The sequence below is a fragment of the Amblyomma maculatum genome, chromosome 4 (genome assembly GCF_055883805.1).
Source record: "Amblyomma maculatum isolate TAMU_Amacu chromosome 4, ASM5588380v1, whole genome shotgun sequence".
Classification (NCBI taxonomy): Eukaryota; Metazoa; Arthropoda; class Arachnida; order Ixodida; family Ixodidae; genus Amblyomma; species Amblyomma maculatum.
This window is the reverse complement of record NC_139347.1, coordinates 24,554,901-24,575,999: the sequence shown is the minus strand read 5'-3', so window position 1 is coordinate 24,575,999 and position 21,099 is coordinate 24,554,901. Positions and strand designations below refer to the sequence as shown.

General features: G+C 42.4%; 1 protein-coding gene across 1 annotated transcript in view; it reads right to left on the bottom strand.

The window, feature by feature from the left end:
- LOC146190512 (cell adhesion molecule Dscam1-like) overlaps positions 1-21,099 on the bottom strand; it is a 140,724-nt gene that overhangs the window by 2,879 nt on the left and 116,746 nt on the right. Inside the window, exons 9-24 of the mRNA XM_084600181.1 lie at positions 20,744-20,905; positions 16,312-16,511; positions 15,980-16,067; positions 14,656-14,775; positions 14,221-14,394; positions 12,613-12,760; positions 11,902-12,050; positions 11,342-11,473; positions 10,579-10,746; positions 10,381-10,451; positions 6,277-6,514; positions 4,094-4,192; positions 3,627-3,812; positions 2,420-2,716; positions 1,635-1,805; positions 220-470 (exon numbers count right to left, since the gene is read on the bottom strand). Of these exons, the coding sequence (XP_084456307.1) occupies positions 220-470; positions 1,635-1,805; positions 2,420-2,716; positions 3,627-3,812; positions 4,094-4,192; positions 6,277-6,514; positions 10,381-10,451; positions 10,579-10,746; positions 11,342-11,473; positions 11,902-12,050; positions 12,613-12,760; positions 14,221-14,394; positions 14,656-14,775; positions 15,980-16,067; positions 16,312-16,511; positions 20,744-20,905 (2,654 nt within the window). The remainder of the gene's footprint in view (positions 1-219; positions 471-1,634; positions 1,806-2,419; positions 2,717-3,626; positions 3,813-4,093; positions 4,193-6,276; positions 6,515-10,380; positions 10,452-10,578; positions 10,747-11,341; positions 11,474-11,901; positions 12,051-12,612; positions 12,761-14,220; positions 14,395-14,655; positions 14,776-15,979; positions 16,068-16,311; positions 16,512-20,743; positions 20,906-21,099) is intronic.

Genomic DNA, 21,099 nt, shown 5'->3' with positions numbered 1-21,099 from the left:
CACATCTTCACGACAAGAAACATCTAATAGAAAAGCAGCTTGTGAAAAACGTGAGAAATATAAACTTGTATTTTTACCTTTATTGCAATGCAAAATGAGCGGTATTCCCATTCAGATTATGTAGGCAGGGTTATTGAAATCAGTTTGCGGAAAGAGGTGGATACTTTTGGATGTCCGACTGTATTACGCAGCATTTGCGATGGAAAAGCAGACACTTACCCATCTGGGATAAGGTACCTCGTAGATGTGTTCCCTCCTGACTCTCTTCAGTGTTTGCACAGCAGCTGGAACGTTGTCAGCATCTGCGGGACTAACAGCTTGCTTGCCAAGCGTCTGTACGCGGCTCATGCCGTAAGGCGAAGGGTAGTAAAGCTGCTCCTTGTTTGGACTGGCGGCCTGCATGCTGCTGCCTGTCTGCTTCACGATGGACAAGCTCATCGCCTCCATGTTTTTGTCATCAGGGCAAGAGTCTGCGAAGGAATTTTAATAATGCACCAATTATACGCGGCCTAATCAATTTACCGTGCTGATGTTTAGAGGCTAATTCTTTCCGTTAGTTTCATGATGGCAAATAAGCTCTGGCAGCTGCTATATATCAAGCTCAAAACATGCGCAGTTGAATCGAATGTACCACTACACAGTGAGCTCGCATCATAATGCTGAATTGACAGCCGTTTTCGAACATAAAATATCCCTGAAGGAAATATACTACAGAGCAGAGTCCTCATATATTATTCATTTCAGAGACAAGCAGCTAATTGAGTTGATAATGCAGTACAAATGAGAGAATTAATAGCAATAGCCCTATATATCACCTTTTTTTATAGGTTTATGTTTTTTAAGTTATCCTAGCCCATGACAAAAATAATGTCCGTCGGAAAAAGACACAATGCTTAAATCCTGTTTTTCGAACAAAACTTAGTGTCTAATGCGTGCTTTGTAGCATAATGCAGCAATTGGTATCAATATGCTTCAAGAGTGCAAACAGCAGGTGACAATATCATAACAGCATTAACTCCAAAATTATTCGTTTTCGGAGTTTACATTTGGCCTATGCCAGTTTACCTAAAGTTCTCACGTATTATTATTTCTCCATGTGTTTACGCTTTCCACAAATTGCTCAACCTATATGCAACATTGCCCGCAGCGGTGATAACCTGTTCCTCTTGGAGTTGCCCAATAGTAGCTATAGCGGAAACCTACTTGATAGAAAGCCTACTTGATGTGAATATGTTCATCATTCATTCATGGAACGAAAAATGGTAGGGGTAACGTTAAGAGATAGGAAGCGTGCACAGTGGGTCAGAGAAATAACTCAAGTTACCGACATTCTAGTGGACATTAAGAAGAAGAAATGGACATGGGCAGGACATGTAGTGCGAAGAGAGGATAACCGATGGTCGCTTAGGGTAACAAACTGGATTCCAAGGGAAGGAAAGCGTAGCAGGGGGCGGCAGAAAGTTAGGTGGGCGGATGAGATTAGGAAGTTCGCAGGGGTCAATTCGATGCAGCTAGCACAGAACCGGGTTAAGTGGAGAAATATGGGAGAGGCCTTCGCCCTGCAGTGGGTATAGTCAGGCTGATGATGATGATGATGATGTTCATCATGCCAGCAACAAACTTGCCCCGCCTACCTCTGTAGTGCTCAGGCGTGGCTTGTCGTCGTCTACGAGGTATTATGAACGAGAGGACGGCCACTATGAGAACAACAATCGCCACTACACACACCAGCGGCACCATGATTCCGACGCTCTTGTAGAAGGCTGGTTTGCGGCCTTCCAAACTGTTCAATGGAGGAATGCTCGCTGAAATAGGAAAAAAAAGAAATGTAAAAAAAGTTTTGATGGAGCGTATATAATTTACACGTAAGCGCACTTTAGACTCTTGTAAAGGCATCGGCAAATAAAAGGAGAAACACTGCGTGGGTGAATAGTTTTGTTAGAAATAGTAGTGTTTTAAAACAAAGCACTGCGCCTCCTGAATTTTAGGCCACGTGTAAAAGCAGAAAATTCAGTTGGGACAAAAATTTGTTCTCTTATCTCTAATGACCGACTCTAACCTGGTTAGCAGAGCTGCAATTAAAATAAACTAGAACTCTTAAGATGAGCACGAACGCTTTCAAAATAGGCCGTTAGTGGTGGTCGCAATATTAAATGTAAGAGTTTGTATGCTGAACATAACTTCCAGATAAATTATGCATGAAAGATTTGGACGGACTGCTGTGAGTCCACAAAAATATTGGTAAAAATATCGGGGCGGGGCGGCATATTTGGCCTGGCGCTTAGGCAAGAAAAAAATCGGCACTGAAACCATCTCTCTTTATTAATGTTATATTTTTTTTTTCCACAAAGAATAGGTTTGAGAGCTGCGCTTGGCTCATAATGCTTCTTTGCTAGGTAAGACAAGGACAATAGAGTACCTCCAGTGTTCGTGAGCGTGCTGAAGGTGTAATCGTGCTCAGAGGTGCCTGCCTCGCTGTGTCCGGCCACGCGCAGGATGTACCACTTTCCGGGCACAAGACCGGACACTACGAGCACTTTTTGCTGGGCCGGGATTGCGTCGGAGACCAGCACCCAGTCCTGGCCCTCTTCTTGAATGCGGTACTGGACTGTGAATGACTGGATCGGACAACCCGCTGCACTCCAGCTGCTCAGGTGTACCGTCAACGTCGTACCATTCACGCTGAGCACAGCGTCACGCTTTGGGGCGATGGGCGCTGCAGTTTGCAAAAAAGAAAACACAGTTGTGTGAACGTCGCGAACATATACGTTTTCCCAAACAATGATCTGAAATCGCCGGGAGAGTATTTGTACGGAGTGGGAATTTGCGATGAAAGCTTTTATTCTAAAAACAAAACCGAAAAGAAAGAAACGCGTTTAGTGCTTTGATAAAATATAACGGTCAGCACGAAGCACGTTTCGAATGTAAATAAACCGCGTATAATTGTAGCGTTATAGTGATACAGAAGCGACGCAGAAAAAAAAAGAAAGTCGGAAAATCGAGCTACACGACGTCCTGTATGCTACCTCTACACCTGGGAAGGGAACCGGACCATGGAGAGAGAAATGAATGGGACCAGTGCTCTGTTCATTTAAGGAGTTTATCCTGGAACGAAGCTTGTCATTTGCTTTTGGGGTAATTACTTGCATGTAGAAAAAAAGTCAATTCCTCTGAAGTGTCTGCAAAATATACATTGAAAGAATGAATTTAATGTTGCTGTGAAATAAAATTCTAACCATTTGAAGAGTGCTAACATAAAACTAGGTACGTTTGAAAGTAGGAATTTTTGTCCGATTAGGTTGTGCTTGATAAATGTGTTGCCCTAATTTAAAGGTTCTGAGAAATGGTGGTTTGCTTGTTTTGTTGTTAAAAAGAATCTGTGGAGATTTTATCCTCAAACTAGTGTTAAGTTGTAAGCGCGGAACTGTTTAAGTAAACAATATTTTGTCAAAACTGCTTCATAATGCTTAAACACCTACATAAAACCTTTCTTTAGCTCTAGAGCCTGCTCAATGACATGTATATTCAAGCTTTCTTTTTTCATTCATCAAGAAGAAGAGGAGATAAACAGAGAACAATACGAAAATCTTTTTACTAACACGTAGCTTTATATGATGATCACTTACGCGCTCCTTGGGTTTTCGCAGATATCACTTCGCTGGGATCGCTTTTGCCCATTCTATTGAAAGAAGCTACGTAAAATTGATAGTTGGTTCCACAGAGCAGGTCCTGGAATGTGTGTGTTGTCTGATGAGCGGACACTTGATGCTCTTCCCATGTGCCATGCTGGACCTTCACATATATGTAGTACCCTGGAACAGTCATCCATAGTTATAGATTTAAACAGCCATATGGTATTAAATATACTTATAGTAGTGCAGTGAGTATACCAACGTAGATAAGGAATTTTTCTGCGGCTTAAACACAGCATGGTGGCATTTGTTGACAATTAAGATGCATTGTTCTCGCATATACAGTTTTGAATTTGAGGGACTTTTTCTTATATTATCGCTTTAGAAAGGTCGCTAGTAAAACGGAGCCAGCCGCAAGTTGTGCGCAAATTAAGCCAGAAGAAGAAAAAGGAAAAAAATACCCATTATAGCCGGGTCATCACCAACGTTCGTGCTCCACCGCAGCTGGATTGACGTAGAACTAGTGCTGAACACACTCAACGATGGGGGCGGCGGTGGATCTGCAGAAACAGCACCAAGAGCCAATAATTACGCTCATTTCTTAATTTCGCTTTGAAGCACATAGAAATATTGTCTCGTATAGGAAAGCGCTTGCGTTTTTGTGAAGATGTAAGGGTAGCTGGCGGTTACATAGCAACAGCCGCGTGACGCAAATTAACAGAAACGAAGAAATGTCATATGAGTGCTCGTTTTGCTATGTGCTAATAAAGTCAGGCGATCATGGTTTCATTCTGATCAACACCAGTCTTATCTTAGACTGTCACCTAGCCTAGGCGGCTAATAAATTTAGCAGGAGGAAAAAAAACAACACGAGATATACGGAAACATAATGTTGCAGTAATGTTTACTGAGTTTTATTCTACGCACAACCACAGTGTATGCACATCTCTTGAATTTTTTCTGCTGGCAGTCGTCAGTATTATGCAGCTATTTACCAATGGGAAGGTTCTCTTACACTGTAGTAGAAAGATTATGTAGAAAAAAGATGATGACGCTGTAATTAGTAGCTGCTTTATTTTTGGGTGTGTAACTAATACTGTGCTTTGCTTAGGTGGCCCGACCAATTGCGTGCGATCTATCCCGACAAAGAAATACCAAGTCGTAAAGATACCTGTTTTAGAGCATGTACGGGAGCATGTATAGCATGTATATAGCAAAGGATAGGACAGAGGCAATGTGAATCCATGATCGTTGGGTCCTCGGGGAAATATATATCTCTCAGGGAAGAGCAAAGCAAAGGCCAAACAGCCGTCTAGCCCGAATATTCAGACATCGAGAGGTGGCGGGGAGTCGCGAAATTAATCTGGACCGTGAGTGTTGTCTAATGTTTATTTTTTTTTATATATATGCACTGTGTTTGTGGCTTAAATAAAAATCGTGTTTGAGAATCGTGTTTCTGAATATCAGGACAGGCCACCATCATCTGTTTTCTAGAACTAAAACCGAAGTTGGGTTCTGCAGGGGCGGCATCAATAAATAATATTGTTTTCTAACATCTTAGAAAAGGCTGACATAAACAGCATTTTGTTTTAACTGGTCTTTAGCTTAAAATACAAGGTTACATTTGAAAATCGCGGCTGTGTGAAACTCTACTGGTAGTTTTACGCTAACGTGGCCGCTTCTTGCTATGCGCCCTTGTTCATCCTATAGCGGTGCAATAGCAAGGCACGGTGAGCGAAGGAGCTGAAATATTTATTAGATGTGGAATCACGAATTTAGCAAGACGTGCGAAAATGTCGAAAGGTGTGTGCATAATCTTTTAAACGAAGCCGCTTTAGACACTTCAAGTTCACTGTTCATGCAACAGAGAATAGCATATCGCGCCTATTACAGTGCTTTACGGCAAAACGCTTTATATTTTTCAGTCTGGTTACTCTGGAAACAGTGCACTTATTATGGTGTTGAGTGTGCAAAGAAAGCATCCGCATTAACCGCATATTGAGTAGGTCCTGTCAATAGGGAAGGGCTAACAAAACACATGCCCAATAACAAGGTGCAAAAAGACCAAACATGATTTAAGCAGAAATGCCACGAAAAACAAAAACACCGGGAAAGATTTGGGCAGTACGAAGTAAGGTGCACTACTGTGGGAGGAATAAATTAGAGTGCGAAAATATCGCCTTGATATTCCGGCACAACATTTTTCCATAGGTACCCAATGACCATCAGTTATCCCGAGCGCGGAAGAAACAAAACTGCGCCTTTTCTTGAGTTCAACTAGGCCTGGGGCTATGCTGAAGAGCACCAGAGTCGCTAAGGGGCCATAATATGCACATTCTGTCCTACTCCGATGTGATTATTTAGAACTGGGAAATGAAAAGTAAGGTGACAGAGCGTTTCGAAGCTCGTATGCAATCAGCAACATGAGTGGTATGGTATTCAATTAAATATGTGAACAGAAAGAGAGCGAACAATAGTAAGAAGTAAAATGTTCCCCTAAGAACCGAATACATTGTATCTAAAAAACAAAAAAAAAACAAAACAAAAACAAAACAAAAACAAAACACGATTAAAATTGGTATGCGATCGTTGTGCCAGTTGCCAATTGTTAGTGAAGAAAAATCGAAATGCCATCTCTCCTTACCGTTTTCGAAGGTTTCAAGGTGAATTTCCTCGCAAGGTGGGCCGGTCCCTTTGTCGTTGAATGCTTGCACAAGCACAGCGTACTTTGTAGAACGATGTAGAGACGTTAGTAACACCTCTTCCTTCATGCTTCCTGTCGTATCTACTGTCTTGTAAGTGTACGTATCTGTGGTTTCATGCTTTTTGTAGCCCACGTAATATCCCTTCAGCAGGCCATTTTGTAGGTCCTTCCTAGGCGGCTGCAATGCAAGAACACCCATGAGCCTATGAGCACATTTTGAGAGCTTTCTTTTCAGTGGGAAAATATAGCTGTTAGAAATAATAAATAACATTACTCTAACTGCATGGAGAAAGAAGTGCCGAAATATTGAAGTCAGTGTTGCGCCCAACTATGCGTACACCTGCATTGCACACGTAACATTTATACTTCCTAACAGATGAGCGCCATAGTTGGTGATTGATGCGTAGGATAAAGTTATTTGCTTGGACATCAAAATTAGTGCAGTGAACTCTATTCCGCGGCTGCGACTAGCTTATTTATAAAAACTGTGATTGAAAAGCCTTTTGAGCGGAAACATAATTAGGTCTTCATGTGAATTCACCTAAGGACGAGCCTCAAATGACTGTAAATATGCAGACAATATTTATTCGAATCTTAATATTGATGTCTTTACAGCATGCTCAATTTTCTCCATGTTATACGTCCTAATATCGGCCACCTTGCGCTTATTGATTAGCTTTGATATCTCGGCCAATTCGATCTGGTCTGTTGGATTGGAAGCTTTCATACTCTGGCGTTTCTTAATCAAATATGTCGTCTCCTTAGACAGCTTACCGGTATCCTCTCTAACTATCCTACCGCCTACTTCTACCGCGCACTCAGTAATGATATCTCTGAAATTATTGTTCCTTGCCTCTAGGGTAATGTCGCCATCCTCAGTTAGAGCTGAAAACCTATTCTGTAGCGAGATCCTGAACTCTTCTGCCCTCCCCCTCACCGCTAATTCGTTGATGGGTTTCTTTCTTACTAATCTGTTGCGTTCATTCTTCAGATTTAGGCTAATTCGGGACCTCACCATCCTGTGGTCACTGCATCGCACTTTCCCGATTACCTCTACATCTTGCATAATGGCGGGGGTTGAACAGATTATGAAGTCGATTTTATTTTTAGTCTCTCCGTTAGGACTTTTCCATGTCCATTTCCGGTTCTTCCGTTTGCTGAAGAAGGTATTCATGATTCGTAAGTTATTGCGCTCTGCAAGCTCAACTAGTAACTCCCCCCTGCTATTCCCAGAACCAATGCCATAGTCACCTACTACCTTGTCTCCTGCCTGTCTTTTCCCTACCTTGGCATTGAAAATGCCCATTAGTACAGTATACTGCGTCTTTACTTTTCGCATTGCCGATTCTACATCTTCGTAGAAGCTTTCAACTGCCTGGTCATCATAACTACATGTAGGTGCATAGGCCTGTACAACCTTCAGTTTATACCGCTTATTAGGCCGAATTACGATGCCTGCAACCCTCTCATTAATACTATGGAGTTCATCTATATTACCCGCTATATACTTAGTGACAAGGAAACCTACTCCTAGTTGTCGCCTCTCTGGTAAGCCTCGATAACACAGTACATGCCCATCTTTCAGTACAGTATATGCCTCATTCGACCTCCTAACCTCACTAAGCCCTATGACATCCCATTTCATGCCCTCTAGTTCCTCTAACAGCACTGCTAAGCTAGCTTCACTAGCTAGGGTTCTAGCATTAAACGTTGCCAGGGTCAGTTTCCAATGGCGGCCTGTCCAGCGGAGCCAGACTTTCTTAGCACCCCCTGCTGCGTCACAGGTCTGACCGCCGCCGTGGTCAGTTGTTCCGCAGCCGCTGGTGACTGAGGGCCGGGGTTTTATGGAGCTTATCATAGGAGGTTGCGGCCAATTACTGCACCAGGGTGGCCAACTCCTGTTCTGGTAAGGGAGTGCGTTGCCGGAGGTGTTCACCGGCATCAGGTCGCACCCCAAACCTGTTTATGCAATTCCATCAACACGCAGATTTTTTTTTCTTTCATCCGGTGGAGAATTGCGCGGCACCGGGATTTGAACCCCGGTCCTCTTGCATGCGAGGCGGATGTTCTACCGCTACGCCACCGCTGCACCTCTACACCACCGCTGCACCTTGAAACTGTAAAGAACGGGGGAAGCCTTAAAGCGGTAAAGAAGAAATTGGGCATAGGCAAAAACCAGATGTATGCGATAAGGGACAAGGCGGGCAACGTCATCACTAATATGGAAAAGATAGTCAAAGTAGCCGAGGAGTTCTATACAGATCTCTACAGTAGCCAAAGTAGTCAGGACCGTAATGAGATTGGCGGTAGGGAAAAACAGTCAGACGTTAAACCAGTGACGAAGGACGAGGTCAAGAAAGCACTAGAAACTATGAAAAGGGGGAAATCAGCTGGAGAGGATCAGATAACTACAGATTTGCTGAAGGACGGGGGGGGGGGGGGGGATATCGTGCTAGAAAACCTGGCCACCCTGTATACGCAGTGCCTGGTGTCATCGACGGTACCGGAACCATGGAAGAATGCAAACATTATCCTCATTCACTAGAAAGAGGACTCTAAGGACCTTAAAAATTACAGACCAATCAGCTTACTGTCTGTTACGTATAAGGTATTTACTAAGGTAATCGCTAATAGAATCAGGACAAGCTTAGACTGCAATCAAGCAAAGGATCAAGCAGGGTTTCGGAAAAGGTACTCTACTATCGATCATATCCATACCATCAATCAGGTGATAGAAAAATGCTCGGAATATAACCAGCCCTTATACATAGCATTCATTGATTACGAAAAAGCATTTGACTCAGTTGAAACCTCGGCGGTGATGCAGGCATTGTGAAATCAGGGGGTAGACGAGCCATACGTGAAAGTGCTGGAAGATATATATAGCGGCTGCACAGCAACAATAGTTCTGCATAAAGAAAGTAACAAAATTCCCGTAAAGAGAGGTGTTAGGCAAGGAGACACAATCTCCCCAGTACTATTCACAGCTTGTTTAGAGGAAGTATTCAGAGACTTGGAATGGGAGCAGTTAGGGATAAGGGTAGATGGAGAATACCTCAGTAATCTGCGATTTGCTGATGACATTGCCTTGCTAAGCAACTCGGCGGATGAACTGCAAATAATGGTTGATGACCTAGACAGGAAAAGTAGAAAGGTAGGCTTGAAAATCAATATGCAGAAGACTAAGGTAATGTTCAACAGCCTCGGGAAGGAACAGCAGTTTACATTAGGTAGCGAAATACTGGAAGTAGTAGGCGAATATGTCTACTTAGGACAGGTAGTAACCGGAGATCCGGACCACGAAAAGGAAATAACAAGAAGAATACGATTGGGATGGAGCGCATTTGGCAAGCACTCGCAGATTATGACTATTAGCAGCTTACCGGTATCGCTCAAGAGGAAAGTATACAACAGTTGCATCTTGCCTGTACTCACCTATGGGGCTGAAACGTGGAGGCTAACCAAGAGAGTTCTACTTAAATTAAGGACAACCCAGAGGGCTATGGAACGAAAAATGGTAGGGGTAACATTAAGAGATAGAAAGCGTGCAGAGTGGGTCAGAGAAATAACTCAAGTTACTGACATTCTAGTAGAAATTAAGAAGAAGAAATGGAAATGGGCAGGACATGTAGTGCGAAGAGAGGATAACCGATGGTCGCTGAGGGTAACAAACTGGATTCCAAGGGAAGGAAAGCGTAGCAGGGGGCGGCAGAAAGTTAGGTGGGCGGATGAGATTAAGAAGTTCGCAGGGGTCAAGTGGATGCAGCTAGCACAGAACCGGGTTAAGTGGAGAAATATGGGAGAGGCCTTCGCCCTGCAGTGGGTATAATCAGGCTGATGATGATGATGATGAATATTGATGCAAAAAAAGGTGGTCTACATAGATGATTTTAGTTTTGTTGGCATTATTTACAGCGGCTATGCACGCGTGCAAACATCATCAGGTTTCTGAGGTGGAAGTGTGATCCAGTTATAAAAAATAAAAAATACTCACCATTTACCGCGATTTATGCTATTCAGCTCAAAGAAAACAGTTTCGCTCACCTCCCAAGTAACCTTTAATGTTGTTGATGACACTGGTGTTGCCTGCACGTTGAGTGGTGGTCCCTCGGGAGCTTGTGGAAGAATAAATGTATTAAAATGCTGTCAGCATTACGCAAGCACACTGCTCGCCGTGTCTAAGGCGGCAATGCAAGAAAGGAGGACGATGTAATATACCCATGATTTCACGAGTCACATTACCTTCTTCGTCAGTTGTGACTTGTATCTCCTGGCTGTAGTCTCCTGCGCCCAACAAATTTTCGGCCTGAATTCGAATTATATAGGCGGTGACTGGCCGCAGCTCCCTCAGAGTGATTGTTGTCATAGTACCCTCAATCTTATTTTCTCGAATGTCCCCGCCCCATTTTGCTGAAACAGAAAAAGAACGGCTTTTCTGTTATAATTGAAGACTATGAGCTGGTGATGGTCTTTTAGTTTCTTAAATGTGCAGGATTATCATTACATAATGTTTTAATGAAACCACGCATTTAACGGTGATGTAGCCTTGTCTCGCATAATACGCCGCACCTGTAGTAAGGTGCAATGTTTTGAAATTCTGTAGTTTTTAATAAAATTTTATTTTTAATTGGTTACTTTCATTAAGCTAGACATGTTAACTAGTTTATGTTCCTTATGTAGGGCAAGACACGTACCCTAAGTTTTGATTTGTTGCTGTTTACTATCGAGTGATGGTGGTTAGTACTCGCTGTAGCCAAAGGCGGCCGACGAAAGCGAAGTTCTTATTGGCAACTTTACCAATCAACCCGCTCATACATATAGGAGACTAACCCTGCCGGAGTAATTCTTTGATAAACATTTTTCTTACTCCTTCGTAAAAATACAGGTGAAGCGCTAAGAAGAAATTATAAAAAATAGAAATTCAAAATACACATTCGAAAGCTGTAATCGTCCTAATGCAAAGAGTGCCTATAAAATTGAGAAAACGAAATGAACTAAAACGCACTTCCAGAAGTTTTACTCTGTACGCGGTAGGTGGAGATATGGCTGTTTCCTGTGTAGGGCTGGTCCCAAGATATCGTCATAGAGCGGCTGGTCACATCAGAAGTTCGCAGGTTGAATGGTGCACCAGGAGGTTCTGAAAAACAGAGATTCCCATAAATTGTACGGACTTGTGATGCGCGCTGCTGCAGACGGTGGCACGAATCATATAAATTCCAAGCTTGTCTCTTTGAAAATAAAATATGTAAGCGTTAAGCAGATACCAACTTATTATAATGTGCAAAAGATCTACTTTTATCATTCTGTTAGAATTATGAAGAAATAAACTCCAATTGCTGCGACTGACTTGGTTCAAAGCGAACAATAACTTTTCGATCTCATGTAGGATATTGAACAAGTTGCATGTACGTTTTTAGTGATTCTGATATAACACAAAATGTCTAAGCACCGTTGAAAACAGTTATTCGAAGGCGGCAACTGAGTCTTCTCTTGCTTACACTCTTACAGGCGCGTCTGCTTGATATGTTGCTGTATAATGCAGGCTCTGTTCCCAAGAGGGCTTACCCTGCACAATTAGCTGTGTTCTCGTTTCGTCCTTTCCGTGTTTGTTTTTCCCAAGACAGGCAAAGAGCGCCGAGTCTCTTCGGTCAACGGCCTCGATTTCCAGCTGGGATACCAGGCTGTCTTCAGTTTCACTTGCTCTAATGTCGTACCTTAAATTAAAAAAGGTGAATGAGCATTGGTACTCAAAAAGAGGCGAGAAATAAATATTGGAATAGGCAAAGGCTACTAGAGTTTCAAATAACTGTTTCTTATACTTCGAGCTTCAGCTGATAAAATTATCCTGTGCGCGACCAAAAACTTGGTTTATTATTTTGATTGTTTAGTAACAAAATAACAATCTGTAACTCAATGATGAACTAGTAGCGTTTTCCAAACCAGTCCGGTTTTTCCGCTCCTTGCAAATCTAGTATATTCAATATGTCTAAACGCGTTGAATTCTAAGTCCTCTTAAGTTGCCCCTTTTTAAGGGACATTAGTATATCTAATGTGCAATAATTACTTCACGAAGTGCATTTTTCAGAGCATTAATTTTTTGCGATACCCTAACAATATCAGGGCTGGGAAGCTAACATGACAACAAAGAGGGTTCTTTGGGTGTTAGAGGGACTATTGAAAACGACATGCTAACCTTTGCGGTCAATGAGAGGGTGCTTCTGATAGAGCACTGCTTAAATATTTATGACAAATGGCGTGAAGCAAAATAAAACTTACCGCTGGTCATGTGTGGAAGCGATAGGTTGGCCATTCTTGCTCCAACTAATTGACAGTGGCTTTTCTCCGAAAACTTCGCACTTTATCCGGGCCATGTTCCCCTTTCGTAGCGTCTTTGAACTGAACGCAGTCTTAAAATGTGCCGATACTAGCAAAACAAAAAAGAAACAATTCTTCGATGAATAGTTCCGCTTCAGAATGAGAACAAACGTTTTCATTCCGCCAGCGCACTCGCAAAAATGACGGTGTGTAATTTATATCAAGCTATTAATTTATCTAAATATGTTACACGATGGGTATGTCCTTTTGCATGTTGAATATGAGCCAGAGGCTGGTCGCCCAGAGCTTCTTTTACGCTTTTTCCTAGCGTATAGACGAGTGGAGAACTGTCCGTAAATTATGATTACCGATGAAACGACTCCCGGAAAGTAAAAGCGACGAAAAGCTAGAGTCAACATAGGCTTTTAACGTTTTCTTGATGAATTATTATATCACCGTTGCCATGCATTATTTGCGGTGATAAAGATTCGCAAATATATCGAAGATGTGACAGCCGTGTTACTTAAATTATTAACAATAAAATGTCACTTTTTCTGCGTTATAACAACTTTCACAAGCCTAATAATTTTATACTTACAGCAGTGACAACCTGCACACCCTGAGTTTATATCTAAGGACGCCGATGGAGTTAACCAATGCCAATATGTTAACCAATATTAAGGTGCGGGGTGTTCGTCTCTCAACGTAGAATGCCCTTTTTACTGCTGCAACAGGATACCAACAAGGTTCGCGACTTGCAAAGAGCCCTCATCTATGTAAAGGCATTAGCAAGGAAGTCTGCAAGTGCTGCATTTTTTCAACAACTGCTGCAAGAACTGGTAGGCTGCAAGGGCGCATTTCTCAATTTAGAAACACGTACTCAGGAAGAAATCGTCTTTCATGCTTCAATGCACGATCAGAAGAGCTTAGATTAACGCTACAATAGCGGATTCTCTGCACAGGGAGAGCTGAAGCATCGGTTTGTACCATCGTTAAAATTAAACAATAATTATCTGGTTCCTAGGATTCAAGCACTCCCGTTACCCCTTCCTGACAGCTCCATTTCCATCTTCGTTCTGACCCATCACATTCCTACTACCCTGCTCTGTACGCCAAATCTAGGATACTGCTTTTTGTTCTTTGTTGCCACACAGTCAAGTTAATTCCTACATCTCCTTCTCTTCACCCACCTCCCGGTGTGCCTGGTTGTTCTCGGCCTAATTGGAATGCCAGCTTGCCTTGGTCAACCAGGCGAAGTGTATGTTGAACACTTAATTTGCATTCGTATATATACTCTCTTTCTCTCATCGAACTGTAATGTCCTTCATTATGTCCACAAGCCACAATCCTAATGCTTTTGAAGAAGGAGGCGCAATTAAATGAGATATCGGTTGATCTTCTCGCAACGACGGTATCAGTATCTGTAGCGAGAATTGCATGCTAGAAAAAAGAACGCTTTAATACACATTCCAGCATCTGAGAAAAACAGGAAGAACGTTTAGACGAGTAACTTCCGCATTTTTTTTCTGGCTGTAGGCCATCTCAAACTCAAAATTGTTCTTTACTCACCATGAACTTTGAGTTCAATCACTTTGCTGATTCCAGATCCCACACTGTTACTCGCCTGGCAGAGGTAGAAGCCAGTGTCATTCCTTTGAGCCTCTCGTACCATGAGCGAACCATTTTCCAGTGCATGTATGTGCGAGTTGCTGATGATCACTTTATACTCTGTAGGTCTTGAAGCTACAAAGATAACAAAGCGTTTTTGCAAAATAGGCATTAGCTGCCATGGTTACAAATGCGCACTCCAGATTTTATTTAAACAAAACGCCTCTTCAGAATATAACTAAAAAAACGTTCCACTTCTGTCTACGCACAGAAATAGATAAGGTAAGGGCTATTTTTTTTACATTTACTATATTTGAGTACATTTTCGATGATCCTCTTTTTGAAACATGTTTATTAAAACTGAACAAAACTAAATGAATCATCTTAAGCACCAACCTGACGATTTCTCCCACCAAATCCTTGGAGAGGGAGATCCCTCTGCTTGACAGTCAATGATGACGTTCTCACCAACTACGGCTGCTTTATCTCTTGGTGCGACTTTCCAACGAGGCGCCACTGAGATCAGGAACATAAGAAAGAAACTATATTGTAACTTTTATTTCGCTTTGAAGATTCATGTTGATTGAGATTCCTGGTACCCTAAAATTGAGTCGAGAAAGGAACAATGTTCTGTGACTAGAATAAAGTGACTGCATATTTCTTTTAAGGCAGCAAAGCTGTTGTCTCCGAGAAGGTTCCTTTCTAAAGAACAGCTCTTAAGACAGGCTGATCTATACAATTATTGTATTCGCTAAAGATATACATATATTTTTGCTATTATTAACACTGAACTATGGTAATGATATTAAAGTTGTAATTTATATAAAATGGTACCTATGAAACATCTCACTGCACTAAAGCCTATAAAGCACGAGTCCCAGTTTTTTGCCCCTTTTAACTGGGCTAGAAAACCTCTGTAGGGCTCCGACCATAGGGTGCGAAGTTATCACTTGCGTCAGTACAGCAAAAATTAGACAGAAATAATTTAAAGCTAATTTGCGGAAATGAGATAGTGAGGTGATTTGTAAACCTAACAATTCTATGTGGCTTGTGAGTTTAAACACAAATAGAAACTACACATGTGACAGAAATGCAGGATTCTCCAGGAAAGGGACATTGGAGTAAAATTTAGCAATACTTTTATCAGCAGCATGAAGCGTAATCATGTGTCTACCAAACGGTCAGCGAAAAAATGCTGTCCATAAACTGAACGAGCAGTTTGAATTAAGTGCCGTGCAACGCTGTAGCGTTTCTAACTATGAGTACGTTCATGTATTATATAAAATAGTAATGAAGGATGAATTACGTGGCGCTGCATACAGTGTCGACTACTAACAACACTGGATAAGAAGAAGTCTGCGTCTCGTTTTGTGTAGATAGGTTTATTCAAAGCTTGCCGACACGAACCCCTACTTATCGTGAGCAAAAGCTTACAGTGTGCTTCAACGAATGAATCGGCCTTTGATATCGTACACACGCACTACTAAGCATGCTGGCATTTTTTGGCGATGTATATTTCAGTCACCGAAAAACATTTGCAGTTGTAGGTGCGCGACAAGCAACAAATAAACTGGTGCACGTTAGCATTAGAGCTCATTTGTCACGCATGAGGTAAATATTTATGCGGAATGGACGTGCTTTGAATCGAGCTTGAGAGGCTACGATGCAGTCTGAATACATATTTTGGGAACAACATCGAACCTAGCAGGGCTTCACTTACCATTGACAACCATAGTGGAGGAATAATTTGCAGCGGCTGCCGAGTTCGCTGCGACGCACGTGTATTCACCGCGATGCTTGTAGCTAACCTGATAAAAACAAAACGAAAGACAAGAAATAAATAACAAGGGGCTTCGGTGGGACAGCCTGAAAGAACGAGGCGGATATCATTGTTATAGATTAACATGTCGCACCACGCATATATTTCCCTCTTTGCTTCGCTTGTGACATAGTCAACTACTCAACGAAGAAGAAAAAAACGTTGCTTAGGATGCAGGCTTCGTCAAAGCATATACTTTACTAATGGTCCAAATGAGAGTTGACAACACCCACCCTCTTGATGAAGAGGGTGGAGGAGAACTCGTTGCTGGCCTCCACCTTGATGTTCCTGCCGTCAGGCGCCAGAGGAGCTCCATCTCGCAGCCACCGAATGCGAACCGGACTGTCTCCTTCCAGCACAGAGCAGGTGACGATAGCGCGCATGCCTTCCTTCAGATTGGATGGAAACGAGAAGGGACCTACAACGGGAGCCACTGCAAGAAGAGTGTAGATGTGAAGTTAGATGCTCGGCACTTGTCACGAGTTACTTTTTCTTTAGACTATGGTGTCTACTACTTGGGGTGAAACGTCGGATTTCGCATCGCTTGGTAATAACTTTGAGCTGGGTCCAAATGATCTTGACCTAATTAAGTGTAGGTATCCTCTGAAGGCGAGGCAGGTCAGCGCTTTACTTTCTCCAAAAATGAATTTAAACAAAAATATATAGAATCGCAGAAATAAAACGCAGCTTTAGCTCCCCCTAATTTAAGCCGTAAAACAGTGTACAACTTTCCAACACCATATAAAAGCATGCTTAACAGAATTTTCGCTCATATAACTAAGTTCGAGCCATGCTTAATCTTCCACCAAAATTTTTTGTGGTGGAAGATTAACTCATGGCCTCCAAGCGCTGTGCTCTGGCGCGCCACCGAGCCGCTCGTCATGTCGTATTGCAGAGTACCGTAGATAAGGTTGTTATTGCGCAAGACCATCGCGCACACTTACACGAAGTGTATACTGCGGATAACTCTAGAATTTACAGTGCAATACAAAGCGTTGTCTGTTCATCTCCTGACTAAACAATGACGATAGTTAACACTAATTGTAGAGAAATATTTACAGGTGCATATATAACGGAGTACGGCTATACGACGGAATTATCTTCTATTGGGGCGGCGGGTCCGGCTAGTTGATGCATGAATGACATATGGAAAGAGCCTGATAGAATGACAGCAAAGGAAGGCAAAGACAAGGACAAGCACTCGTGTTTTTCTCTGTCCTCGTTTTCTGAAGCGATTTTGATATCTTACTTCTAGGAGACATCGCAAGACGATTGGTCCTGTTGGCGCCTTCAAAAGTGTTTTGGCTGGTCTAACCCCTCATTGTGCGCGAAGTGACAAGGGAGCGCGGTCGATATTTCTCTGACGTGCAGATGACAGCCAACTGCAGGCTTGCCTTATCGAGCTAACAGGGGAGTGCAATGTGAGTGGAACAGTCATCCGCCATAGCTTCAGATAGGAAATCCTTTTTTTTTTCTCAATAGGCTACCGCTCTTTATCAACTCAGTTCGGTTTTCGCCCGTAGTTTTTGCGACTTCGCAGAGTCGTGGTATGAGCATAATGTATGCAAAAAAAATACCAACAATCTCAATTTTATGTTGCTGAGCGAATCTCTCACGCTTCAGAATATATGCTACCATTTAAGTGTACTGGTTCTGAAACTAGCACATAATATAAGTAAATAACAAGAGAAACGAAAACGCTGAGCACTTCAAAGTGCCAGTGTGGTGTGCTCCAAGCGACGTCATTAGCAAGGCCTGCTAGGCTATGATCACTAAACTGATATCACGCAGCAGTGCCGATATAAAGTCCTGCACACCCACACGCACGTGTTTTGAGTCTTTGTCTGAGTGCTTTGCCGGTGCGTTCGACGTTCTGGTCTCATGTGTACTCGGAGGGTAGGTCCTAAAAACGCTCTTGTGGGCGCGTGTTTTTTTTTTTTTTTTTTTATGCCAACGAAATGGAACGGCTAAGTGTAATTGAGCGAAGCTTTTGGGTGCCTGCTGTACAGAGAATATGAAAAGGGAATGATTTCACGCTACAGTAGGACTGTGGTAGGCACATGACAGCGCAGTTGTTATCAGCTACATAACCTATATTTATAGACATTATTTTCCCAAACTGGAAACAGCCATGTAAATAATATGGCTTTTTGATAGCGAGCACTACGTAACAGACACACATAATGGACCCTTCTATAGTACTTCAGCGCAGAGAGAAGATGTAAATAAATAAAATAATATTAACAGCTAAGCGCCCTGTGGAAGATTGACTTAGAAATAGCAGGCCTTAATAAGACACCTATATACATTCATCTACTGGACATTAATCTATGGCTCTCCAGCCAAGGCCCATAATGAAAGGGAAGGAAACGGAGCTTTGTCCACGTCCTATGGGGGGCAAGTTATTGATTGTTCGGGTTAAGGCTGCGTAGATGTGAAGCGAGTAAGTGAAGGGGAGGTGCAATGTCGCTATTACTAAGGCAGGCCGCTCCTCATGCCACATAGACAAAGGCGTATCTTCTTCTCTGTCCTGCGTTACCTTGGCTGCAGTGTCACAAAACGTTGCTCGGCTGAATAGTAATATGTTGAGTAGTTACACACGGAAACAGGTGTAGGCTTTGGATGCTTCGATTGCGATTATAGTTCATTTTGTTACTGTATTCCATGTTCTTCCGCATTTTGGCATTGCCTCCCTCCCCAGCTGCCACTGGAACCAGTCAGTCACAAGGGCAGGTGATGAGAAATGATCATAGTCGGCAAAAAATCTTTATTTTTAGTAGCTTTAAATTCACCACATGTTTTTAATCCACTAGTTATGAACAAAGTGACAGCGCAAAGCTTGGTCAATAGCTTCGTGAAAACAACGCACGAAAAGGGCTACTTTACTGTGCTCGCGATATACCTTGCACACAGACATCTCTGTTCAGCGTAGCGTGCCACTAGCGTGTCACAGAGGGGTGAAGCTTTTTAACCCAATTAAAGATCATTGCAAAACTCCTATATATTGTTTTCTTGCATAGCAGCATGACAATCAAACGATCTCGCTCCCCTGAAGTTCAAGATGTGAAGCATGGTGTTTTAATTTTTCACATTCATAGATTGTAAAGTGATTTTGGCCGCCGACGTATTTGATTTTTAACTTTTACGAAAGCGGGTTTCAACCTCCTAAGAGTTATCTTTTACGTCAGCTGTTTTCAAACGCCAGACAATTGAATCGAGTTCTTTCTTGTGTCTCAAAATATTATTTGCCATGCAGATTAGTACCATCCAAATTTCCGAAGCCCTACATTACGGCATCTCTCACGGCCTGAGTCGCACTTTGACGTTAAACCCCATAAACCAAACCAAACCCCTTTGTCGCAAAATGATTGTGTGCATAAATCCCTATGTGGAATAAACCTACGTGGGATAAAAATTATATATATTTGTATTTTTTCTCATGCAGTTTCATCTCAGATTTCAACCAAACAAAATACGACTGAGTCATCACAGACGCACGCAGAGCTTGGGACACATGTAAAAGCTGCAATATTTATCGCTCTTTATTCATTATATATTCACAAGAATGCTTACGAAAGGCTGCCGAAAAGCTAACACCACGAAAGAGGGATAAGCAACGGTTATAGCCCATTTTTCTTTATCGCTCGCGAGTCAAAAGCGCGTGTACGACAGCCCCGCCGCCGCTCAGCGGCTGATACTGAAGCCGAAACTGCGTAGGAGAAAAAATTCTATTATATATTATTTTCTGCTTTTTCGCGCAATACACGTGGCACGTCATGTTAGGTTAATGGGATGCGGATCATTACATAGACAGAATACAGAGTAACATCTTCATGTCTGTACTCCTTTGAAGATGTGCGGTTAGTAATCTCGTCTGCCTGCATTTTGTACGCGTGCATAAGCGGACATCAATTATGGATACGTTGTTCCCATCGACAGAATAGTCATGAAATAATAACTTTGCAGGACGAAATGACAACCTGCATCGCCCTAACTTCGTGACCCAGAAAGCCATTTGCCTAATAGTTTGATTATTATATATACAATGTGTAGAGGTACATGAAAACCTGGCTTTCTGAACGAGTATCCGAATTATCCGAATTAGCGAAGTCCTCGTAAAACGGGTGATAAAACTTCAGTGTAAATAAAAGGACAGTAATACGCTCGACATAAATTTCACTAACGCGCAATTTCAGAACAGTTTTCCTGCAGCCATTCGCTCTCTTTATTTTCTCATCGTGGTCAATCTTACAATGCCACATGCTTATCTTGGACCATCTCAGAGACGAGAGTCGGTAGGCACTCTCTGGAGCCAATACTCCCAAGATGTGGCGTATTAATTACATTCTATTTGAAAAAAAAAAAGTAAATAGCGGTAACGTTTTCTTTAGACACGTTTTATTTTATAATTTGGCGCTTAGAGATAGCATTTAGACAAAAAATAAAGAAACAAAATGGGAAATGAAAGCAGTAGTGCGCAATACCAACCATTAAAAGCAAATGAATAAATTCAGTAGCACAATGTTGTGAAAGAGTTATGGCCTTCAGGAGCAAATAGCAAAATTTACGAAAAAAAAAAAAAAAAACGCTTGTAGTCTTCCATGTGCAGCGCCTCACGGTGCAATAAAACTGCTTTCGGAATAAAGAACTACCTCGGCCACTCACCCATGACGCTGACGTAGAGCTCCCCGGAGGCCGACCTCCCCGAGGGTCCAGTGGCGACGCACCTGTATCCGCCCTCGTCTCCGCTCCGCTCCACCCGGTGCACGGACAAAGTGCCGTTTCGAAACACGCTTTGACGCTTGCTCTGCGGGAGCCTGGCCTCTCCTGCGGCCGGGACAAATTGAAAGCATGAGAAAGGCGCTGTCTGTTTTTTTTTTTTTTTTAAGTCGACCACTGTTCGCACACAGAAGTTTTCTCTTTGTTTTCGGGCAATAGCTGCTAGTGATCTGGAAAATCGTAAAGTAGATGCGTCGTGCTATAGAAACTAAGCCGGAGATGATGTGCATCGTGTGCTGCTA